At 40.3% G+C, this 21,730-nt stretch overlaps 2 protein-coding genes and 1 long non-coding RNA gene across 6 annotated transcripts in view; 2 read left to right on the top strand and 1 right to left on the bottom strand.

Moving 5' to 3' along the window:
• Nucleotides 1-2,919: 2,919 nt before the first annotated feature.
• On the top strand, nt 2,920-4,978 carry LOC310847765. Its single transcript, XR_014566005.1, has 3 exons — nt 2,920-2,987; nt 3,132-4,853; nt 4,885-4,978. It is a non-coding gene; the product is annotated as an uncharacterized lncRNA (long non-coding RNA).
• A 732-nt stretch (nt 4,979-5,710) lies between these two features.
• The window catches only part of CHRM5 (cholinergic receptor muscarinic 5), a gene marked incomplete at its 3' end in the record, with an annotated part of 56,743 nt that continues 40,723 nt past the window's right edge, over nt 5,711-21,730 (bottom strand). Inside the window, exons 2-3 of one of the 3 annotated variants that reach the window (XM_083744747.1) lie at nt 14,732-14,850; nt 5,711-7,369 (exon numbers count right to left, since the gene is read on the bottom strand). In XM_083744747.1, the coding sequence (XP_083600873.1) occupies nt 5,711-7,303 (1,593 nt within the window). In that variant the 5' untranslated portion in view covers nt 7,304-7,369; nt 14,732-14,850. Of the gene's footprint in view, nt 7,370-11,077; nt 11,269-14,731; nt 14,851-21,730 lie in introns of those variants that run through there. The other 2 variants (XM_083744748.1, XM_083744746.1) reach the window with 2 other exon arrangements.
• The window catches only part of AVEN (apoptosis and caspase activation inhibitor), a 104,459-nt gene continuing 94,153 nt past the window's right edge, over nt 11,425-21,730 (top strand). The window contains exon 1 of one of the 2 annotated variants that reach the window (XM_083745228.1): nt 11,425-11,823. In XM_083745228.1, the coding sequence (XP_083601354.1) occupies nt 11,572-11,823 (252 nt within the window). In that variant the 5' untranslated portion in view covers nt 11,425-11,571. Of the gene's footprint in view, nt 11,824-21,319; nt 21,353-21,730 lie in introns of those variants that run through there. The other variant, XM_083745230.1, reaches the window with a different exon arrangement.

The raw sequence follows: 21,730 nt of genomic DNA, 5'->3' as shown, positions 1-21,730 counted from the left end.
TTTTCCTTTAACAATTATATGCAAAAGCACCAAAAACAGTTGGCACAATACATTATACTTAAAATCAATCATATTGATTCCAGAATACACATTTTCACATTATTATACAGTGAGTTTAAATAATATCCAGTACCCCTGCAAAAAATTCAATCTTTTGCAAACAACTCACTTAACCGTCAAGTTATTCACAACATTATTTCTATAGCTGTGGAGAAACCCTTTCTTTCCTGCTTCTCTAGTTTTTTTTACTTCAGTGGAAGCAACGACAAATACACAATAACTCTCATGAAATGTGCTGTGTTATCTCTGAACTATGCAACACTATATTTTACAACTGTATTATTACCATACTAAGCTATGAATGCGGATGATATGATAGAGATGCAGCCTAACACTCAAGCTGTGCTCTCGTACATTCTTGAAGACTAAAGCAGAATCATCATCCAAAGCCCTAGTCCAGGTCCATTGACCCTGGGAAGCAATAATCAGGATGAGGGCCTTTTCTGTTGTGCTGCCCATCCTAGGGAATGGCTTTCCATAGACCCCATGACTGTATTGTTTTAGATGGCTAATATATATATATATATATATATTTGCTTTCGTAGATTTTCACGGGTACAGGAATGCAGGTTTTGGTGTCCTCGGGTGTCTTCCCGTGTAAAAGTTGGGGTGTCTAGGCGACGTTTCGACGAGGTCTCACTCGTCATCTTCAGGCTGGTGCTTTCGGCTTCTTGTTACTGGAACAGAGCGGGATCTCAATGTTTGAGTTCCTATAAATACTGTAGAGGGGGTGTGGTGTCTAGCCTCCAATGTTCTGGGCAGAGAGGAAGTTCCCAGGCTAGTGTGCCTTTTCTTCTTTTGTTCCTTAATTACTTGAGAGATACCTTGAGTGATTTCTTGAGTGATATCCTGAGTACCACTTAGGTGGGTCATTAGGTGTGGATTAGTTGCTAAAGTCTTTGTGTCTTGACCTCTTGAACTTTGTGAAGAGTTTTCCTGAGAAGATGGCTGTATTGCACTTAGTTGTGCTTTGGCTTGGCTTCGTGTATAGGGGCGAGCTGTGGTTTTGTGGCTTGTGTCAGCCAGATCTGTGTAGGGATTGCAGGGGGGTGCAGCATCCGGAGGTGCCACCATGGATTGGCTACTGGATGGTGTCAGTAATTCATCTGTGGAGAGGGTCTGGGTTTGGGTCTGGTGTGGTTGATTGGTGTTGGCGTTCTGTGTGCCTCTGGATCTGGTGTCAGTTTTTGTGGAGAGGGCTAATTTCCAGATGTCTGGCAAGCGGGATGTGTCGTCACGCTTGTTCATGTTGTGAGGGTGTTTCTCTATCTCGATGGCTTCCATGATTATTCTCTTGTGGTGATGTTCCGTGTTAAAGAGCAATTTGGAATCTGCAAAATTAATTTCGTGTCCTGTTTCTTTCATGTGTTGGAAAAGAGAGGAAGTTTTTTCTTCTTTTTTGACGGCATTCTTGTGTTCTGCGATACGTGCATTTATTCGTCTGTTTGTTTGTCCAATGTACGTGGCTGGGCAGTCTTTGCAGGGTATTTCATAGATCCCTTGGTTTTCCAACTGGATTTTATCCTTGGGGTTTCTGAGGATATTGGCTATTTTTTGGTTGGTGCAAAAGGCTGTTTTGATATTGTGTTTATGGAGGATTTTGCTAATTTTATCTGTAGTGCCCTTGATATAAGGAAGGAGGGCCATGCCATTGTTTTCTTCTGTGTCTTGGTTTTTGGGGGGTGTTTCCTTTTGGATTAGCTTCGTAATCCTGTTTTGCTGGTATCCATTGGCAATTAACACATTTGAGAGATTCTGTAACTCAGTTGTCAAGTGGTCTTTGTCAGCCAGGCGTTTGGTTCTGGAGATGAGAGTCTTGGCTACGGAGTTTATTTGTGCAGGGTGGTGGTGTGATTGTGCATGTAAGTAGCGGTTGGTGTGTGTTTTTTTCTGGTAGATAGTGTGTCCTAGGGAGCCATCAGGTTTTTTGTAGATTAGGACGTCAAGGAAGGGAAGTTGGTTGTTGGCTTCTATTTCCATAGTGAATTGTATTTTGGGGTGTAAGTTGTTGAGATGTGTGAGGAAGCTATCCAGTTTTTCCTTCCCGTGTGGCCAAATTACAAAGGTGTAATAGCCAATATCCTCAGAAACCCCAAGGATAAAATCCAGTTGGAAAACCAAGGGATCTATGAAATACCCTGCAAAGACTGCCCAGCCACGTACATTGGACAAACAAACAGACGAATAAATGCACGTATCGCAGAACACAAGAATGCCGTCAAAAAAGAAGAAAAAACTTCCTCTCTTTTCCAACACATGAAAGAAACAGGACACGAAATTAATTTTGCAGATTCCAAATTGCTCTTTAACACGGAACATCACCACAAGAGAATAATCATGGAAGCCATCGAGATAGAGAAACACCCTCACAACATGAACAAGCGTGACGACACATCCCGCTTGCCAGACATCTGGAAATTAGCCCTCTCCACAAAAACTGACACCAGATCCAGAGGCACACAGAACGCCAACACCAATCAACCACACCAGACCCAAACCCAGACCCTCTCCACAGATGAATTACTGACACCATCCAGTAGCCAATCCATGGTGGCACCTCCGGATGCTGCACCCCCCTGCAATCCCTACACAGATCTGGCTGACACAAGCCACAAAACCACAGCTCGCCCCTATACACGAAGCCAAGCCAAAGCACAACTAAGTGCAATACAGCCATCTTCTCAGGAAAACTCTTCACAAAGTTCAAGAGGTCAAGACACAAAGACTTTGCCTAGACACCCCAACTTTTACACGGGAAGACACCCGAGGACACCAAAACCTGCATTCCTGTACCCGTGAAAATCTACGAAAGCATATATATATATATATACACACACACACACACACACATATATATATCAAATGCATACATAGACATTGTTATAGTCCATCTTTAAATTGCAGTTCAGCAAACCATGAGTGCATGAGTCAGTGCACTGTCCACTATTGCAGTGTTTCCCAACCTTGGGTGTCCAGCTGTTTTGGGACTACAACTCCCATCATTCCTAGCTAGCAGGACCAGTTGTCAGGAATAATGGGAATTGTAGTCCCAAAACAGCTGGAGACCCAAGGTTGGGAAACACTGCGCTATTGAACTACAGTAATCCATGTGTCCCATGAAGCTTTGCATCTTTACAGGTCTATAGTCAATAATGCAAACCTGGGTGTTCAGTGTTTGCTGGGATGTATCTTAATGCTGCATTGCACCTGAATATTAGTTCCCAACTGAGCCCCATATGCACCCCATATGGACCACATTCCTTCTTCACTTCAGCGGAGGGGACATTTCCATACAAAGCACGTTTATTTTCCCTCTCAAAGAATTCTGGTCACTGTAGTTTGATAAGGGTTGCTGAGAATTGAAACTCTGTGAGGGGCTAATGTGCTTCAAATGTGCTTTAAAGATATAGTATGTATATGCCCACGCTGGTGGGGAGCTCTGGGTGCACATCTTATTTCCAAAACTTGACAATACAGTAAATCAGGGTACTGGGGTAGAATTTCTAGGCCTTTTAACATTTTAAATCATGAACTTACTAAACTCTTATATAAATATCAGTTTGTTTCCATATAAGTTATTTTCACCATAGTTTGTGCATCCTGACTTCCCATTGCCGTTGTTTTCTTTCTGTCCCATCAGTTTATTTTGATAGCTGATTTTAATTGCAGTTCTCAGACCAGTTACTCTGTAATTATCCCAGATACTGCCTTTATTTTGTCAGATCATCATCTCTACTGAAATGCTCGTGTTGTCGTAAGTAGTCTGCGGTATAAAAAGAGGCACTATAATAGCCATTATGTATACAACATTTCTATCCAGACATATCCTCAGCAAACTCCTGATAGAGTTACCTACTTTGTGCTAGGGATCTAGGCATTCAAGTATTGCCACCCAAAAAACAGAAAGGTAGGTGATTTTACTCCTCTCTCTTTTTCAAATTGCTGTTGTTGCTTTTGACTGGTATGGGCTATGTGATTCATAGAGAAAGGTGACTCAAACTATTCAATGAGTGTATGTTTGTAAGGTTATTGATGTAAATTGTGTAGTGTTAAGTGCTAGCTGAAATATATGTTTCAGAAGCAGGACCTGTTGCATCTTGAAGCAGTACCATATCTTTTTTTTAATACTGGCAACCTAATTCATTGATTTAAAATGATTTACTGCCAATAAATACATTTCAAGATCAGGATGTAAAATCTTAGACCTAAAATGAGGAGCCTATGGATAAATTAAATAAAAGTAAGTGCAGTGCTTTTCTTTCTAATAAAATGTTTAGGGGTACTCTCATTTTCCTACTCATATTGAAATACTGCCCCTCAATGAGGCCAAACTTAGATTCACAAAATGTTTAGGGTATGTGTACCCCTGCGTAACCCCAGGGAAAAAAAGCACTGGTAATGTGTAGTACTTAACCTCATTCATAAGCAAGTTTCAGCTCATAACTTAAGATTGCAGTCCTGAACTCCTATACTTGGAAGTTCTACCGAAATCAAAAGGATTAAGATGTTGCTTAATGTGTTGCAAAACACCTACACGGAAAGCAACTCACAGTGCAATCCTAACCATGACTACTCCAAAGTAAGTCATATTGAATTCAATGGGGCTTACTCCCAGGCAAGTGAGGTAGGATTGCTGATTCACAGTGCAGGAAATAAAATGCAACCCACACAGAATCATAGAATTGTAGAGTTGGAAGGAACCAAGAGGGTCATCTAGTCCAACCCACTGCAATGCAGGAATCTTTTGCACATTTGGGTGCTAAGATAGTTCTTCAGAATGGTAATAAAGAATGGTAATAATTACCAGAATGGTAATAAAGAAAGGTTTTACCTTTTTCTTAGAAGCCGTACATTGGATTGCATCAATATACTGTACAGGATTTTAAAAATAAAACTCCTTAAGAGCAACTTCAATATGAACAAATAAAATGCAAAAAGACAATTAACTAGTACCCTTGTTTGTAGGCAATGTAAACATCTCTGACAAACTTGGTACCCTCATTGGCTTCTTAAATTGCAAAAAAACACACCCAACCATACAGTTTACATCATATAAGCCATCTCTCAGCCATAGAAAAAGAACAATACAAACTCAAACAATGTTCATGGCCTCACAACTAATTCCAAGAGCAAACTTGTCCATTGAGAAAAAAATCTCAGACATTTATCGTTGACCAGTGGTACTTGCCTTCCTTTTGTTTCCATCCAGTTTAGAAACAATTCTGTATGGGAAGTTGATGCAAGTGTCATTCTATTGGAGACCTATAACTAAACTGGACGAAGCCTTAGAAAAAATGTGCAGGAAAGCATAATGTTACTTTCCAGGGAGTGGACCTAATGAATGAAGGGTCTATTCCATACCCAGCCATTAAGGTCTGTTGGTGTGCCATTTTATTTGGCAAACATGTGGAAAGAAACTTTCTATGACAGCAACATAAATAATGCTCTATTTAGTAGTCACAGACAATTATAGAAATGTTCATCATTGTGGCTGCTTTCTTCATGGCCATAGGCATATCTTTATCACCACACAAATTGTGCTTCTTTTGTCTCCAGACATGCAAAGCAACAACTTTACAATGAAAGACTTGCAGCCAATTTGATTTACAGTGCTTGGCCAAGGTCTGTTCCCCCCCCTAAACACTTTAAATTAAGGCAGTTTAGTATTACCCTGCCAGTATAATTTTTCTTCCATTTTCTTCTTCTTCCACTGACAGAACAGCAACAACTTAAATGTCTTTCTGAAAGTTTTGTTACAGAGAGCATAGCAGATTGGGTTAACAGTACTATTCACATAGCACAGCCAATAGCCAAGGTGCCAGAGCGTTGGGGGAATACAATCTGAGCAGAATGTGGAGACCAAAACCATGATATTGTAGGGTGTCCAAGTGATTATGAAAGCTAGAAGAATGGCGCTTAAAGTTTGGGCTGCTTTGCGCTCCTTTATAAGGACCATTCTTTTCCTTTTAGTAATTTGATTGTTTATGTTTGGATCCATGTTTTTGACGGAAGTCGTGTCCTTAGATAAAGTGGCAGAACAAGGAGTGATCTTTACTTTTCGGCAGCCATTGTTAGTTTCTTTGGCACCATCAGCTTTAACGACCAATCGGAACTTATAAGCTACACATTTACTACTTTTTTTAACGTGGCCTTTGGTTGGGGTTAGAAAATATTTGGGGGTCTCATAGTCATTTTCCCCAGGATGGTCTTTGATAAAGGCTTCCTTTTTCTCCTCTTTATGCTCATCATCCTTGCTTTTTACTGGAGACTTATAAGCTACTTGAAAGACGGGATCAGAGGCACGCTTATCCTCCTCTTCTGAGGATGCATAGCTGCTGCAAGTGGTTAGCTGGTCCACCTTAGACCAGTCATGACAAGTATTTTGAATCTGACATGCCTTTGCTGTTGCCGAAGTACTTCGGCTGGATGAAGACCATGAAGCCTGACATCTCTCCCTTTTGGCTAAATTTTGTTGCTTGCAGCTAAAGCAGGACTTTAGCAGCGCTTTCTGAGGCTTTATCATTTCAAACTCGGCCACAGAACTGGATCCTTGAAGTTCGGCCAGGTCCTTGGTCCGTTTCTCAGTCTCTCTATAAATACGGCAATACAAAATAGTCATCACAGAAACTGGGATATAGAAAGCAGCAATCGCAGTACCAAAGGTGATGATGGGTTCATACAAAAATTGAATCTGGCATTCTCCAGGCGGGACAGTTCGTTCCCCGACAAAATACTGCCAACATAAGATTACTGGTGCCCACAGGATAAATGAAATTAGCCAAGCTAGGCCAATCATGATGCCAGCCCTTTTCGGTGTGCGTTTAGCCCTGTAGGTTAATGGCCGTGTAATAGAAAAATATCGGTCGAAGCTGATAACCAGTAAATTCATTACTGAGGCATTGCTAGCTACATAATCCAGGGCTAGCCACAAGTCACATGCTAGACTTCCAAGAGACCAGTATCCTATTAAGATGTAGGATGTATAAAGATTCATAGAAAATATTCCAATGATAAGGTCTGCACACGCAAGACTGAGTAAATAGTAATTGTTCACCGTCTTGAGCTGGCTGTTGACTTTGAAGGATATCATCACAAGAACATTCCCCACTATAGTTATTAAGCTTAAAATGGCCGTCACTGTAGCAATGGTAATTACTTCCCAAAGGCTATGACCTTCTAAATGCTTATGGTTAGGGGTTGTACCATTGACAATGGTTGAATTGCTGTGCAATTTTTCTTCCATTCTTTTTCTTGGCGTATTAACATCAGTCCCTTTTAAGTTGCTTCTTCATCTGTACTTTGAAGACACCTTTTTAATGACAAATAAAGAGAAAGAAAGCTCGTAAAAGAATAATGGACTCCTGCCAGATTTATTAAGCACAAGCAAATTGTAAGAGCAATAAGGATATTTAAATATTATGTATTCAAGTTTAGAGACACAAAATAGGCTTGGTAATATTTCCTAGCCAACCTTTGCTGCTATAGGAGAGCCTTCCCTAACTTGGTGCACTCCAGATATTTTGGAATACAACTCCCATCATTCCTGACCATTGGCCATACTGCCTGGGATTTATGGGACTTGTAGTCCAAAAATATCTGGAGGGCACCAGATTTAGGAAAGGCTTCTGACATAACTGAAATATTCAATATTAATTGTTGAATTCTTACTTTAACTATTTAATATGAACAGTTAAATATCTACTGTGGTTAAAAAAAATCAACTAGTATTAGACATAGGGCCCCCAATTTGCAGTCGGACAACAGTGAGGCAGGGCACATTTAACCTATGATACCAATGGACTCTAGATGTGATGTTTAATGGTACCATACATTCAGGGAACAAGTTGTATTGACAGTGTTTCACAGGTAGGTAAACGCATAAAGGAACCACTATTTTAAAAGTCCACACACACAAAAGTTGTGACACAGGGGTCAATCTCCTTTCAATTCAATATGGGTCCTGAAGAAATTAATTCCCTGCATTTGCTGTTAAAATAAAGTCTTGATGTGGTTTTTAATTATACAGTCTAACAACATCTGGAGGCCGCATGTTTGTCACCCCTGCTGCAATGAAAGAAAAATTTGAAGAGTGGCATAATATGCAGAATTTTTTTAAGAAGGCAATGGAAGACTAAAGTCCTGGTAAAGAGACAAGTGGAGTATGTGCTGTTCAGTAGCAGAAATATTTTTATTCTATTTATTTATTTAATTTGTACACCACACTACATCTGTAGATCTCATGGTGGTTCACAACACAAAATGCAATATAAAAACACAAAATACATAATAAAAACAATAACAAAAAATCCCACTCCTTGTGGGATTTTAGCGACTAAAATATACACAGTATTTCCTATTCTATGTCTTCTGTCTTTCATACTTAAATACTGGTAGCCCACTGGACTCCTCACCTTCTCCTGCTCATTGCAACTATAATTCTTTGCTTGTAACTTTCACAACTCTTCTCTAAAGCACAAATCTTGCCATCCATTGTTGCTATTTATTGTTCTGAGCTGCAGAAGTTCATATTTAAAAATGCAGTAAGGTTCCTTCTTGATGCAAGAATGCAGTTTCTTCATTTCAGCTACAGCAAAAGTGGTTCCCTAAACAAAGCTATCGTGCGTGATTGACTACAGACTCTTAATGGAAAGGCCAACTCAGGTCATTTTCCACAATTAAAAAATAAATAAATCACCCCTTTATTTTCTAATAAGTTCTAGCTGACTAAGGACTGCAGGGGAAGAAAAGCAATGAGCTCACTGTAATGGAGGAGTGACTATTAATCATATTTGGCTGTTAAGATCTTAAAGTGTCAGCTATCTGCATCAATTCCAAACGATCAAGTTCTCTGAGACTATTTTGCCTTACAAAAGTAATTTCTGCTTTTTTCTGGTTTGTTTCCAATACAACCAAGAGGCATAGCAAAATGTTAGACATCGCTATAGCTTTAAAGCTTTTCAACTTGGTTCCCACGTTACGTGCAATGCAAAGAAGAAGAAAAAGTACATGCAATGCCTGAGTAATAACTACATGTAGTTTGCAATTGATTGTACTATATTTGGGTTAATGTTCATTTGAGCAGGGTATTTTTGACTAAATAGCCAGTTATCGCACCAGTACTATTGGATTTACTGTAAGATTCCTATCTATTCTAGGAAGCAGTGAATTCCTTTCTTTTGGATCAGCTTCCCAGAGGATACTGTACAATGTTTGGATTGCTCTAGGACTATTTCAATTGTAAAGCCTAAATAGTGCTTAAATTAGTTCTTAATGCACTTTCATGGCCATAATGCATACGGCCAAGATGGCTTCCCTCTCCAAATTCTGAAGCAGATGAAAGTACCTTTTATACATGAAAAAAATAGTGTGCAAGAGATTCGGATGTAGTTTTTAGAGCTGTGTGTGAAATGGTTCTTAGAAAAAATGTCTAGTTCATCCCATAAAATTGTAGCACATAGCAGAAGTGGATTTGGGGGGAGTGCAACTGGTTTGGGTGCATTTGGTGTGGAGCCTTGGGAGTGCTAAGGGATGCGGATGGCGCTGTGGGTTAAACCACAGAGCCTAGGACTTGCTGATCAGAAGGTCGGCGGTTCGAATCCCCGCGACGGGGTGAGCTCTCGTTGCTCGGTCCTTGCTCCTATCAACCTAGCAGTTCGAAAGCACGTCAAAGTGCAAGTAGATAAATAGGTACCGCTCCAGCGGGAAGGTAAACAACATTTCTGTGCGCTGCTCTGGTTCGCCAGAAGCGGCTTAGTCATGCTGGCCACATGACCCAGAAGCTGTACGCCGGCTCCCTCAGCTAATAAAGCGAGATGAGCGCCGCAACCTCAGAGTCGGTCACGACTGGACCTGACGGTCAGGGGTCCCTTTACCTTGGGAGTGCTGCAGGGGGCGCCACAACTATGTTGTAAAATGAAAGGTTAGATGTTGTGGGGTTGGCACTGAATTTTAATGCTGCCCCTGAAATTTGAGACCACTGCCTATAGCATCTAGAAGGCACCACATTGACTCCGTCACAGAGCATAGGACCGCAGTCAGATTAAGAGGTTACTCCATCAGATACAGAGATCAAGTGGGCACTGCATTCCTTTGCTCTGGAACCAAGCCATTAGCATTAGCTTCAGGGTTTTGTGGCCATCAGAGTACTCATGAATTCCCCTTTCCCATTGACTATTGTTTCTGATCCTCCTTGCTGTTTTGTTGCTGCCATCCTATAGTGGGGATTGGACTAGGAATGAGCTGTCAGGCAAGTAGTTAGGCAGGCAAGTAATGACTGCCAGTGAGGTAGGTGGCTGCTGCAAAAACTGGATGTGACAAGGTAGTGAGCAGCTGCCTCCTTCGTTCAAAAACTGCTGCTGTCATATCACACATAATATTGCTCCTCTTGATTGCCTTTCTGAGCATGTGCACACGATTTAACCAAGATGGTGGTAGTTTCTCAGGTCAAGTTTTTTTGTTAGTCTGTGAGGCTTGCTCAGGAACTTTGATGAGGTTGGGCCTGGCTGCTGTTTCATCCCAGGGGAGAACTTCTCTGAGGTGCCTAAGTCCCATGTAACTGCAATGCGCTTTGGAGAGAAGCAGAAAAGGAGGCACAGGCATTAACAAATTTTCTTGTGATCAATCCTAAAACCATCCAGTGGGTTCTCACTCCCAACACAGATTTGGAGCAGCTGCACGCAATAAGCATTTCTGCTTTGATTTTAGTGGCATGTTGGGCAGATCTGTCTGAGCACATCACCATGGTCACAGCTACTGATTAACACGCACAGTGGCATGCTCATGCATAATTCACCATGGCAACTTTAAATATGTAGTGACCACAAAAGTTACTGCCAATTTTTTTTTGGAGGGGGGGGGGCGGGCGAAGCACCTCAAAATTGTTATGAATCAGCTCCCGAGGCTAGCGTTTTGGAATCCGCATGACAGATTATTTAGGATGCTGTTTATGGTTGTTTTCTCAACAACTTAATGTGGATATATTGCTACTTTAATTATGTTCAATTGTGGATTATGTTACCTGATTTGTGAGGCATTTCTTTAGGGATTATTTCAGGGAACTTTCATTTGTGAAAGAGCTGCAAGCCGGATATTACTATTGCATTTACCAAATCACATTCCAATGGGATTTACTCCCAAGTATGCAGTTTTAGGATCGAGGAGCTCTGAGCTGGTGATATCCCCCCGTTAAAAACAAATCTTATAATTAATCTTGGAAGTCTAGAAAAACCACAGCAACTAAACGATGCGGCCGCAAAGAGCGGAGGTTTTGTTGCGCTTGCATCAAACGCGCCACGTTTGCGACCGTTTCCCGTTCACTGCAGACGGGGCGGCGCGCTTCGCGAGGCTTCGCCGGGACTTCCGAGAGGAGTCAGGATCGCTAGGCCCAAGCCTGGCGCGGCCCCCAGTTCCTCCTCGCCCGAGGGAGGCAGCCAGCTTCCCGCAGGAGGCGGGGAGACGGGCCTGGAGAAAGGCGGCTGCCAGGAGGAGCGGGCCGGACCCGAAGTAGCTGCCATGCAGCAGCCCGAACGCGGCGGCGGCGGCGGCAGGCCCCAACGGGGAGGCGGCGGCCGGCAACCCCATCGTCGGCGGCCGGGCGGTCGCGAGAGGCCGGCGGAAGGCGCCGGAGGCAGCGGCAGCAACGAGGCCAGTCCCGGCCGAGGAGGCGGGAGCCGGGGGAGAGGCGGGGGGAGAGGAAGAGGCAGGCGGGACGCTCGCGGCAAAGGGCCCGCCGCGCCTGCCTCCGCTCCTCCCGGTTGTGAATCGGTAAGGAAAAAGAGACACACACGAGGCCGAGGCGGAGCTAAAGTAGATTCCCCTCCCCCCTCACGGCTTCTCTGTGGCAAAGCTTTCTTATCTGAGGCTCCGCCGAGGCTGTTACCATCTCCCTCTCCCTTAGCAACCAGGTTCTATCTAATATGTTAGGGGTTACATACATACATTGTGTGTGTGTGGCGGGGGTGTGTATTATATATTTATATATACATCTATACAGTGCTTTTTCTGGGGGTAAGCAGGGGTACTCATACCCCCTAAACATTTTGTGAATCTTTGTACTTTGGTCCATTTACTGTATTTATTTTTCCTGTTTTGAACTATAAAATGGTGGTTTTCTTGAGTCAAAAGGAGAATACCCCTAAACATTTTTTTTAATAGAAAAAAGCACCGCATATATAGATACATATAGTGCATGGGTAGGCAAACAACGGTCCGGGGGCCAGATCTGGCCTTCTTAATCCGGCCCGCGGACGGTCCAGGAATCAGCATGTTTTTACATGAGTAGAATGTGTGCTTTTACTTAAAATGCATCTCTGGGTTATTTGTGGGGCATAGGAATTATTTCATCCCCTCCCCCAAAAAATATATAGTCCGGCTCCCCACAAGTGGGACAGTGGACCGGCCCCCTGCTGAAAAAGTTTGCTTACCCCTGTTAGTGTGTGTGTGTCACTGCGCTTATTATGGGACTGTCTGCTTATGTTCCCTGTCAGTTTGTTGCACACACAAAAACAACAAAGTTTTAAACAAACAGTTGGGTTTACGTACATGAAAGGGGTGGCAATGGGTCTCCGCAGATCCATTTTTGTTGAGGGTCACTTGTTCTCACGCCCTTCACCACCTCCCCGCCCCAATGTATTATATTATTCAAGTAAGAGAATTGTGCTGGAAGTTTGTCCTACAGTGTAACTCAGTGTGGTGTTAATCAGAATTAAGCCCCATTGAATTAAAAAAGACTTATTCATGTAAGTGTGTTTACAGGATGGCAGCCTTAGGTTGGGAGCAATTAGGTTCACCGCCCTTTGTGAACAGAAATTCTGATACCCTAGTTTAAATGTGACTCTGGGTGTTGAGTGAAAAATTACCTGTATGGGGCTCCCAGTGTGCAATGATTGCAGGTGCAAAACTAGCCTGTTCACACACAGGAACTGATGACCCAATTTAAATGTGTTGCCCACATCATGACATCTGGTGTCATGTTTAAACCAGACCTGGCCAAGGAGACAGGGAAGTTTTCCTCAAAAAGTGTAAAACCTGAGTGTTTTTCTTTCGTTAAGGGAATGCATCTTTGCTTGTTTGGGGACTTCAGCTGTTCTGTGGAATCTCTTCTCTGGGTCATCAGCATGCCTAAGGTGATGGCAGCTGTACAGCCAATGTTGCCTCAGAGATGGCATAGGACAAAGTGACAGACAGTTACTGTTCAGAGGGAAAGCTTGGACTGAGCTCTGGGTTTGCATGGCAGCTGGAAGAGGAACAGATTTGTGCAGTCTTGTCGGATGCACTTTAAGCACTGTGACAGCATTGTGATCATGCAGTTACATTGACAGGACACAAAGTTGACAGCATGTGCACAGGCGATGTGCTACAAGTGTAGCTGCCAGTCACATGTGACACCTTAGTAAATATGAACGTGCTTTAGTAACACACACATAGTAATCACAAAAATAAATCATTAGCTAGATCCCCCCACCCCGAGTGTAGCAGTCTGGTTCTGGCAGTTGGCCAGTAGAGTAAAATTTAGGTTGAGTCAGTAAAATCCTGGCTAGGTGGCAGACTTCCATATTTGTAAATTATGTTTGTGACTAATTTGCTGGTTAAGTGTTCCAGGTAAATTATACTTCCCATGACTGTGATTATGCAACTTAGAATGTTGATAATATTTCAGCCCAGCATGGATCAATATTGCTCAGCTTCAGAGGATTTCTAGGGTATTCTTGATGTTAACCATTGAGTGCTTCCAGATGGGGGCTTAATGGATTATTGGAAATTGGCAACAGTTTTTTTTTTAAAAAAACTTTTTAAGAATCCCCTTAAAAGAGTAAATCTAGAAGGGGGAGGGAACATGGATGGTCATTTTGACAGTGGCACACAATAGCGCTGTGTACATACTGCAAAAAAACCTTGTGTGCATAAAGACCAACACCATAACAAAGACCTATCTGGAAGCACCACTATATATACTGACAACTACATGAATTCAGTGGGATTTATTTCACAGTAGGCCTGTATAGAATTCAGTTGTGTATAAATATGGTTAATATTTTACAAGTACAATCCTATGCAGGTTGATTCTTTGGGGCTTACTCCCAGGTAAATGGCCTTACTGCTTTAGGGGTATTGTTGAGTTAGGCATATTGTATTTTGTTGTAAGTCTTGTAATACTTGAAGAAGACTTCTTTTGTTTGCCTCTAAATTTGTAGGAGAGTGATGTTATACTATTTTTGTGCTGTTTATTTTGGATTGTGGTAGATTTTGACTATAAGCAATAAAGTTCATAACAGAATTTAAATTAAGTAGGATTACCAAATGTAATTTATTTTAAGGGGTGTTAATTATTTCAGAATATTACAAGTAATGCCCTTAAATTTTTTATAGTTCTATAGAATCACTAATCTTTCAACAGAGAAACGTAAGATATTTGCACAGTTATTTATAGCAGTGCAATTAAAGTATTTTGGTTTGAATGTTTTTGCTTATTTTTTATGATGCTTCTATGAAGCATTTCAAGTGGTCCTTAAATTATTATTACAAAGTACAAAAAGATTGATCATTGTCCCAACTAGAGGTAGGCAGCTAATTACAGTACAGGGAATACTGAGGAAGGGAGGCACAATGGTAACATTTCTTTTAAAAAGAGGTACTAAAGTTTACTTTTAAAATTTCTTGTAATGAGTCCTACCTGGAAGCGTGCCACACACCTTGGAAACTCTGCTCCTTCTAATGTGTAGGAATAGGCTGCAGTTGTTCAGTGGTGCCTTCCTTGGTCACATGTCTTTATTGTGGCTTTTCATCCCAGGGCTAAGTTGTTGAAAACAAATTGTGTGGTTGAGCTCAGTCACAAATTAAACCCTGTTTTTAAGTCTCAAAATCTGATGTACGTAATACCCATGCAAAATATTTTGGTTTAACAAGATGCTCTCCTTTGCATTTAAAACAGGAGTGAAAAATAGAGCCAAAGTCTATAGTCGTCTCCAAAGGTTAAAACATACAATGAAGGAACCAAGCTGAAGGTGCAAAAATGAGTGATTAATAGCATTACTTATAGATAAATTATTTGTTTTCCTACAAAGCTGGGATTATTAGGCAAAATTACATGAACTGTTTGTTAGCTGCTTTTGTACTTGTTTTAAAGTTCAACAGGCAGTACTATACAGTGGTACCTCGGGTTACATACGCTTCAGGTTACATACGCTTCAGGTTACGGACTTCGCTAACCCAGAAATAGTGCTTCAGGTTAATAACTTTGCTTCAGGATGATAACAGAAATTGCGCAGCAGCGGCGCGGCAGCGGGAGGCCCCATTAGCTAAAGTGGTGCTTCAGGTTAAGAACTGACCTCTGAAATGAATTACGTTCTTAACCCGAAGTACCACTGTACAACGTTCTTGTAAAATAGGTGAATGTTATCTCAATATTTCAAATAGGGGAGATAAGTTAATGGTTGAGGTGAGATTTGGGCTCTTTGTGGTCCACGGTCTGTTTTCTTAGAAGCAAGATTACCACAAGCTCTCTGTTAAGCAGTTATCATTAAAATCAAATAATTTGTGAGAAGGTCACAGTAACTTCTTACAAAAGCAGAGTAGAACATAATGTGCCATGTGTAATCTCTTACGCCAAAATATACTTGGCAAATGTTTATTCACCTTTTAGAAATCTTCACAAGAGGAGTTTGCATGCCTCACCAAGCAGCTTGATAAATCACTTTCATATTGGCCCTCCCACAATTGTTAATATTGTATATGCTTCAGTTGCAGCTTACTCTGACAGCTGTTGTTAGACTCTTTAGAAAGCTATGTTAAAGATACTTTGTAAAGGTACAAGAAAGCATGTATATTGCCACACCATGTTGTACAGGTAGCAAAATATATATACATGCATTCTTATAATTCACAATGGTGTATGGAGTTACATCTACACAGAAAAATTATGACAGGATTTCTTAGGCAGCCCTGACTTAAGCATTTGTATTACAGGGTTCTGTCCACATGAGGACAAAGTGTTATATACAGTATTATGTATACGGTTGAAAATATAAAATATCCATGCAGTTGCAAGAATTTTTGCTCAGTGATTGGAATACAGTTTGTCCTCTGGGTATTGGGAGTAACTACCACATGCATTTGTGGAGTGATCTTATGCAGCAATAGGACATTTGATCCATGTGCTAGCCAATCAGGTTATTGATTATTGATAGCCAGTGTGGTATAGTGGTTAGTTTGTGGGAGACCAGGGTTCAAATCTCCAGTGAGCCATGAAGCTCATTGGGTGACTCTGGGGCAGCCACATCCTTTCAGCCTAACCTACCTACAGGGTTGTTTTGGGGATTAAATGAGGAGTGGAAGAACTTGGAGCTCACTAGAAAAAATGTAGGATATAAATGCAATAAACAAATACTAAACAAATTACCGCTTACTGATTATATTTGTTCCCCACTTTTCATAATTTCATAGTTGGAGTGCAAGCAAATTTTGAGGCTTGAATAAAACTTTATACTGTACTGTATATGTTTACTTTTAAGAGCATCATATTTGAATTAGTAGACACATTTCTTCCCAGACCTGTAAAAATAATTAACTGTTAGGCTTTGTTTCCAGATACATCATGTTGGTTAACTTCTGGATTCCTCCCTATTTATGTGAATGATTGGTAAACTGCTTCTGGTGGCATTAGATCCCATCTTTACCTAAATTGTCTGAGAGGATTGTAAAACTCACCATTATTTAATCACTGATCTGAATAATTTGTATTTAATGATTTTCAGTCAAATCCTGTTGTATGTTTACTGAGATGCAAGCTCCACTATGTCCAATGGCACTTACTTCCAGAAAAGTATGCATGGGATTGTAGTCCTGGTGTATTTAACTATTAAGGCATTATTCTTGGGCCCATAAGGGCCTGAACATATTTTTCAGAGATAGCAGTTACACTGCACAGTATTTTGAGTTATAAATTATCGTTTTAGTCAGAGTAATTTGAACATAAATGCAACAAATGGTGTATTTGGAAATAAGAGCTGGTTTCTAACACCTTCAGGAAACAAATTTATATTGCAAAGTGTGAATAGGGATTACTTAGAAAGAAAGCTATTATGTTTGATATTTTAATCTCTTGTTCACTTTGGTATTTCTGTCTCTAGTATTATGCTTCTCTTGTTTTATATGTCTATAATTATGAGAAAGCTCGGATAAATCTGTAAGGATTATGTCATATTAAATTAAAATCATATTTCTGCCACTGTTATTGGCTAGCCACATTGTCATGCAGATGAAAGATAAAATATATAAATTATTTTGTGGAGAAAAGACCAAGTATGAATGCAATTACTGGCAAGTGGCCGAAACTATAATGTTTTTGTTTTTATAAACAAATCTAATTTGCAGAAATGAATATACTTATTGGTTTAGCCAGTTAGAATACAGAAAATGACATGATAGTTTATTTCCAAAACAAATTATTTTGCAATGAAGTTCAAACAGCTAAATCACAGAACTAAATGTTTTTGATGTGTTTCTTGTTAGAGCTCTAACTGACTGTATTTCTTGTCACAATGCAGCAACATATCTGCATCCTCCTTGGATTCAGTGAAATTCAATGAATTGGGTAAAAAAGATTATCATAAAAGCAAATGGAACCTGAATAGCCAATCTGTGTGGCAAAATGAAACACGCAGCAAGCTACTTAGATTTACTTCATGCTATTTTCATGTTGATTTTAATGTTTTAAGTTGTAGCCTGGTGTGGTGGTGCGTGCCTGCAATACAGCTACTCCTGGAGATTGAGGCTGGTGAATCGCTTGAGCTCAGGAGTTTGGGGCTGCTGTGGGCTATGCTGATTGGGTGTCCACACTAAGTTTGGCATCCATGGTGTGATATGTTTGAAATGCAAGGCATAAAGCAACCCAGGTGAAAATGGGTGCAGATTTCCTGCCTCAACAATTACGCTGCTTTCAAATTGGAACATTTTCCAGGTATTGTATCCAAACATCCTATTTAGACAGGCTTTAACCTCCTGATTTTTGAATGGCTGGTGCAGGGAAGCCAGGTGTTGTGGACTTGTTACTTATTTATTAAATTTGTATACCGCTCTTCATCCAAAGATCACAGGGCGGTTCGCAACATAAAAGCTGCCAATAGAAGTTAAGGGCAGTATCCAAAATGTTTATGTTATTGTGACAGAACATCAGTGTGCCCAATCCCCACGAAACTCGAACACGTTCTTCTGATGTAATTTAGAATGCAGGAGATAATGTACCCGGCTCATGATGTTCTAGGATTGTAGGAAGATCTTGGCCGTGTTGGAGCATCTATATCATGGCCGCTTTTCATGCTGGCGTTGCTCCAGCTTCTGAAGGTGGTGTGTGTGGACTGCAGAGGTGGGTAGTGGCAAACAAGGCAAATGCAGCTTTCTTGACCAATTTCTACCCCTTCCAGTCTTTTAACCTGTTTTCTCCCCCTTCCTTATCCACTATAGCAAACAGGACTATACCACAATTAGAGTGTTAATTTTAATGGATGGTAACATCTTGCATTGTTTATTTTGTATCCTTATTTATGCATTATAGCATACTAATTTCTCTGTAAGTTCTGCACAATTCTTTTGTGTAATGTTGACCACATTATGTTAGCAAACATTACAGTTTGTTCCATGCTACGATATGGATAAAAAGCATCAGAGCAAACACCTCTTGAAAATGTGTTTCATTCAATCAACCTTGCAATTAGCTACTTGCCTAGGACAAATTGTAATTGCCTCTGGGTGAGCAGTTGAATGGTAGGAAGCTTTGGCCAAGAATTAAGGCTTAAGGGTTGGGAGAGTACTGTGTTGCGCTACAGTATAGCATCAAAACACTATTTCTGTGTGAGCATTTCTTCTTTCAGCAGGGCTGCCTGGTTGCACCCTGGAGGTTCTTTATTTAACTTTAAATCTTCTACAGCTTTGGGAGGTTGGCAGTCACAGATTTTCCCTTGTGTTTTCACCTTCTGACCTTTTTCAGTTGTCCTGATTCCTTATCCACTATACGAAGCTTGATTCCAGGAGTGCCAAGTAGGAATTACATGCATTGGGGATTGGTGGGGAAGAGACCAAATGGCTGTGGTGGCAGGGGAGCAATTCATTTGTCCATTTAAGTTACCGGTAGTTGATGGGATAATTAATTGTGTGATTTAACTGTGTGCTGTGTAATTCATTGTCCTGTTTCTTCCAGATTACATTGTATGATCTCAGGTTCTAGTATAATAAGAGTTGGAAAAAATCTCCCTATTCCCTTTTCTCCACACTATGGACATTTTTAAAAACCATTATCATAAACCAGTTTTCTCAACTAAAAAGCCCTAAATATTCTAACCTTTGTAGGGGAGTAATTCCAGCTCCCTGATAATCTTGATTGTTCTTTTATTCATCTACAAAAACTAAGTATTGGGTGTTTTGTTATTGAAACATTTTACTCCACATTTTGAATGAACACAGTATTCTGGCTGAAAAGGAAACTGTTAGCAATGAACAGCAGGTGGAGTAGGCAGTTGACTTTTCACTTTCGTATTGATCCTATCCAATATTTGCTGTACATGGTTATTCTAGGCGTTAGAGCAGAAGTAGTAGTTGATTGCTAAAAGAAACACTGAAAAAGACATCAGTGACTCCCCACCCACATTTCTTGGTAGGACTTGCACGCTAAAGAGGAGCTAAGCAGAAAAGAAGAGACTGGAAGGGCTAAAAGAGCAACTTTCATCCTAGTTAGAAATTATATATATATAACATTGGCATGGAAATTTACAGAATGATCTTAGCAAGGTTTACTCTCATTGGGTTAAGTGGGATTTTCTTCCAGTAATTAAGCATAAGATCACAACATTGAAGTGCTTTATATATGTTTTTCTAAGATTTGTTATCTCATGCATTGAAAGCTAAATCATTTTTAATCTTTGTGTTAACCGATTTGTGAAGGTACTCTTCAATTTGTTGTTAAAAGAAGGTTAAATTGACTGTACAAAAGTGTTATACATCATCTTTTGATCAGTGCCTGTCTTGTTGGTGAATGGAGTGTTAATTTTGTAATGCTTCTTTTCTGGATTGCAAGCAGGTGAAAATCTTTATAGCTAAGTACTCTTAATTTTAGGTGACTCACCCCCTCCTTTCCCCAGTAAATAAATAAAATTGAACTAGGATTGCTTGGAAACTAAATTCTTCATGTGTCATGAGAAAACTTGGTGATGTAATCCCCCAATTACTAGGATATCTGTTATAAAAATAACTCAATAAATGGGGAGAGTTTGGTCTGTGAAACAGAGTTCATTAACAATTTGAAAGGCATCTGTTTACAATTTCTCTAATTAAAAATCTGGAATATTTAATTTGCAATTTCTGAGACTCAAGTATTCTTGCAATATTCAACCTAGGGTAACAGCTGAGTTAATATAGTGCAAAGTATGTGATCAGATAGGCAGTCCACAGGAAGGGGTGGACCATACACCAAACAATAACTCTAATTATTTTATTTTACTACATTAGAGCTAATGATTGTTTTTGTTTTTTCTAGTTCTCAGTAAATACTTTTTAAAAAAGTCAATATTTTATAGCTTTTGATTAGAGCTCAAATTTTCAAACCAACTCTATAATTACCTAACCATACCTTGGAAAAGTGGTATAATCTTTCATGGGTGATACAATTTTTTGAAAAGGCTTTCTCTGGGATTAGAACTCTAATGTAACGAATCACTTCCATGGGTGTAATTCCTTCTGGATGTACTTTTAAGATTTATTTATTTTTAAATCTTCCACACTTATAATATCCAATGAACCCCTAGACTGTGATGTAAGCTTTCACAGTTCTCACCACAGTTTCACCAATTTCTGTTGTGCATTTTGGAGTTTTTAGTCTTTTCAGTCTTTGAATTCACCTTTAGCCCAAACATGCATATTGGGGACCCACTTACTAATTTTATATCATATATTTGTAAAGCATCAGTGCAGCTGTTGCAACCAGCTTTAGATCATGCTGTGACCTAGTATTGGATCCTTATAGAGCAGAAGACGTAAGATAGTACATATATGTGGTTAAATTTAACTGGGCAATTTCTTTTCTCTGGCATGGCTTTAAAGTCTTACTGCTGAGGAGTGTAAAGTGGGGGTAGTTTTACCCCCTTTGATTCCCCACAGTATGTCATATTCCTTCAGCTCTGTACCATGCTACTCAAAGAGGCTGCACGTACAATGGCTAGGCTAAATGCTTTGCATGTCTTCTGAGTTAGAGTGAAAGAGCTTTGAGGTTGCTTAGCAACCACCAAACATGCGTCAGAACTGGAAAGTGAGAAAGCCATCTTGTTCAACTTATTTATTTTTTGTATTCTGAAAAAGTGGAATGAGAATTCTACTGCAATTATTGCTATAAAGGCAAAAGTCAGTAGGTGCTTTGCCTGACCACTTTAATTGTGTTCAAGCCTGTAACCCAATGGACACTTATTCCCAAGCAATCCTCACTGAACTCAGTGAGACTTATTCCAGACACAGCAAACAGTTTTGTGACATCGTTAAGACTAATATTTATAATGACATAAGTTTCTGTCAATTATAGTCCACTTCATCAGATGCATGAAATGTTATCCTGAGGTGGTGTGTGTGTGTGTCTACGCAATTGGGCAGGGCTAGGGAGAAGAGAATGTAAAAAGGGGGTCAGGAGGAAATG

The sequence above is a fragment of the Podarcis gaigeae genome, assembly GCF_964106915.1.
Source record: "Podarcis gaigeae genome assembly, chromosome: 1".
Lineage (NCBI taxonomy): Eukaryota > Metazoa > Chordata > Lepidosauria > Squamata > Lacertidae > Podarcis > Podarcis gaigeae.
Note: the sequence above shows the minus strand (reverse complement) of the source record. Positions and strands in the feature narration are given on the sequence as shown.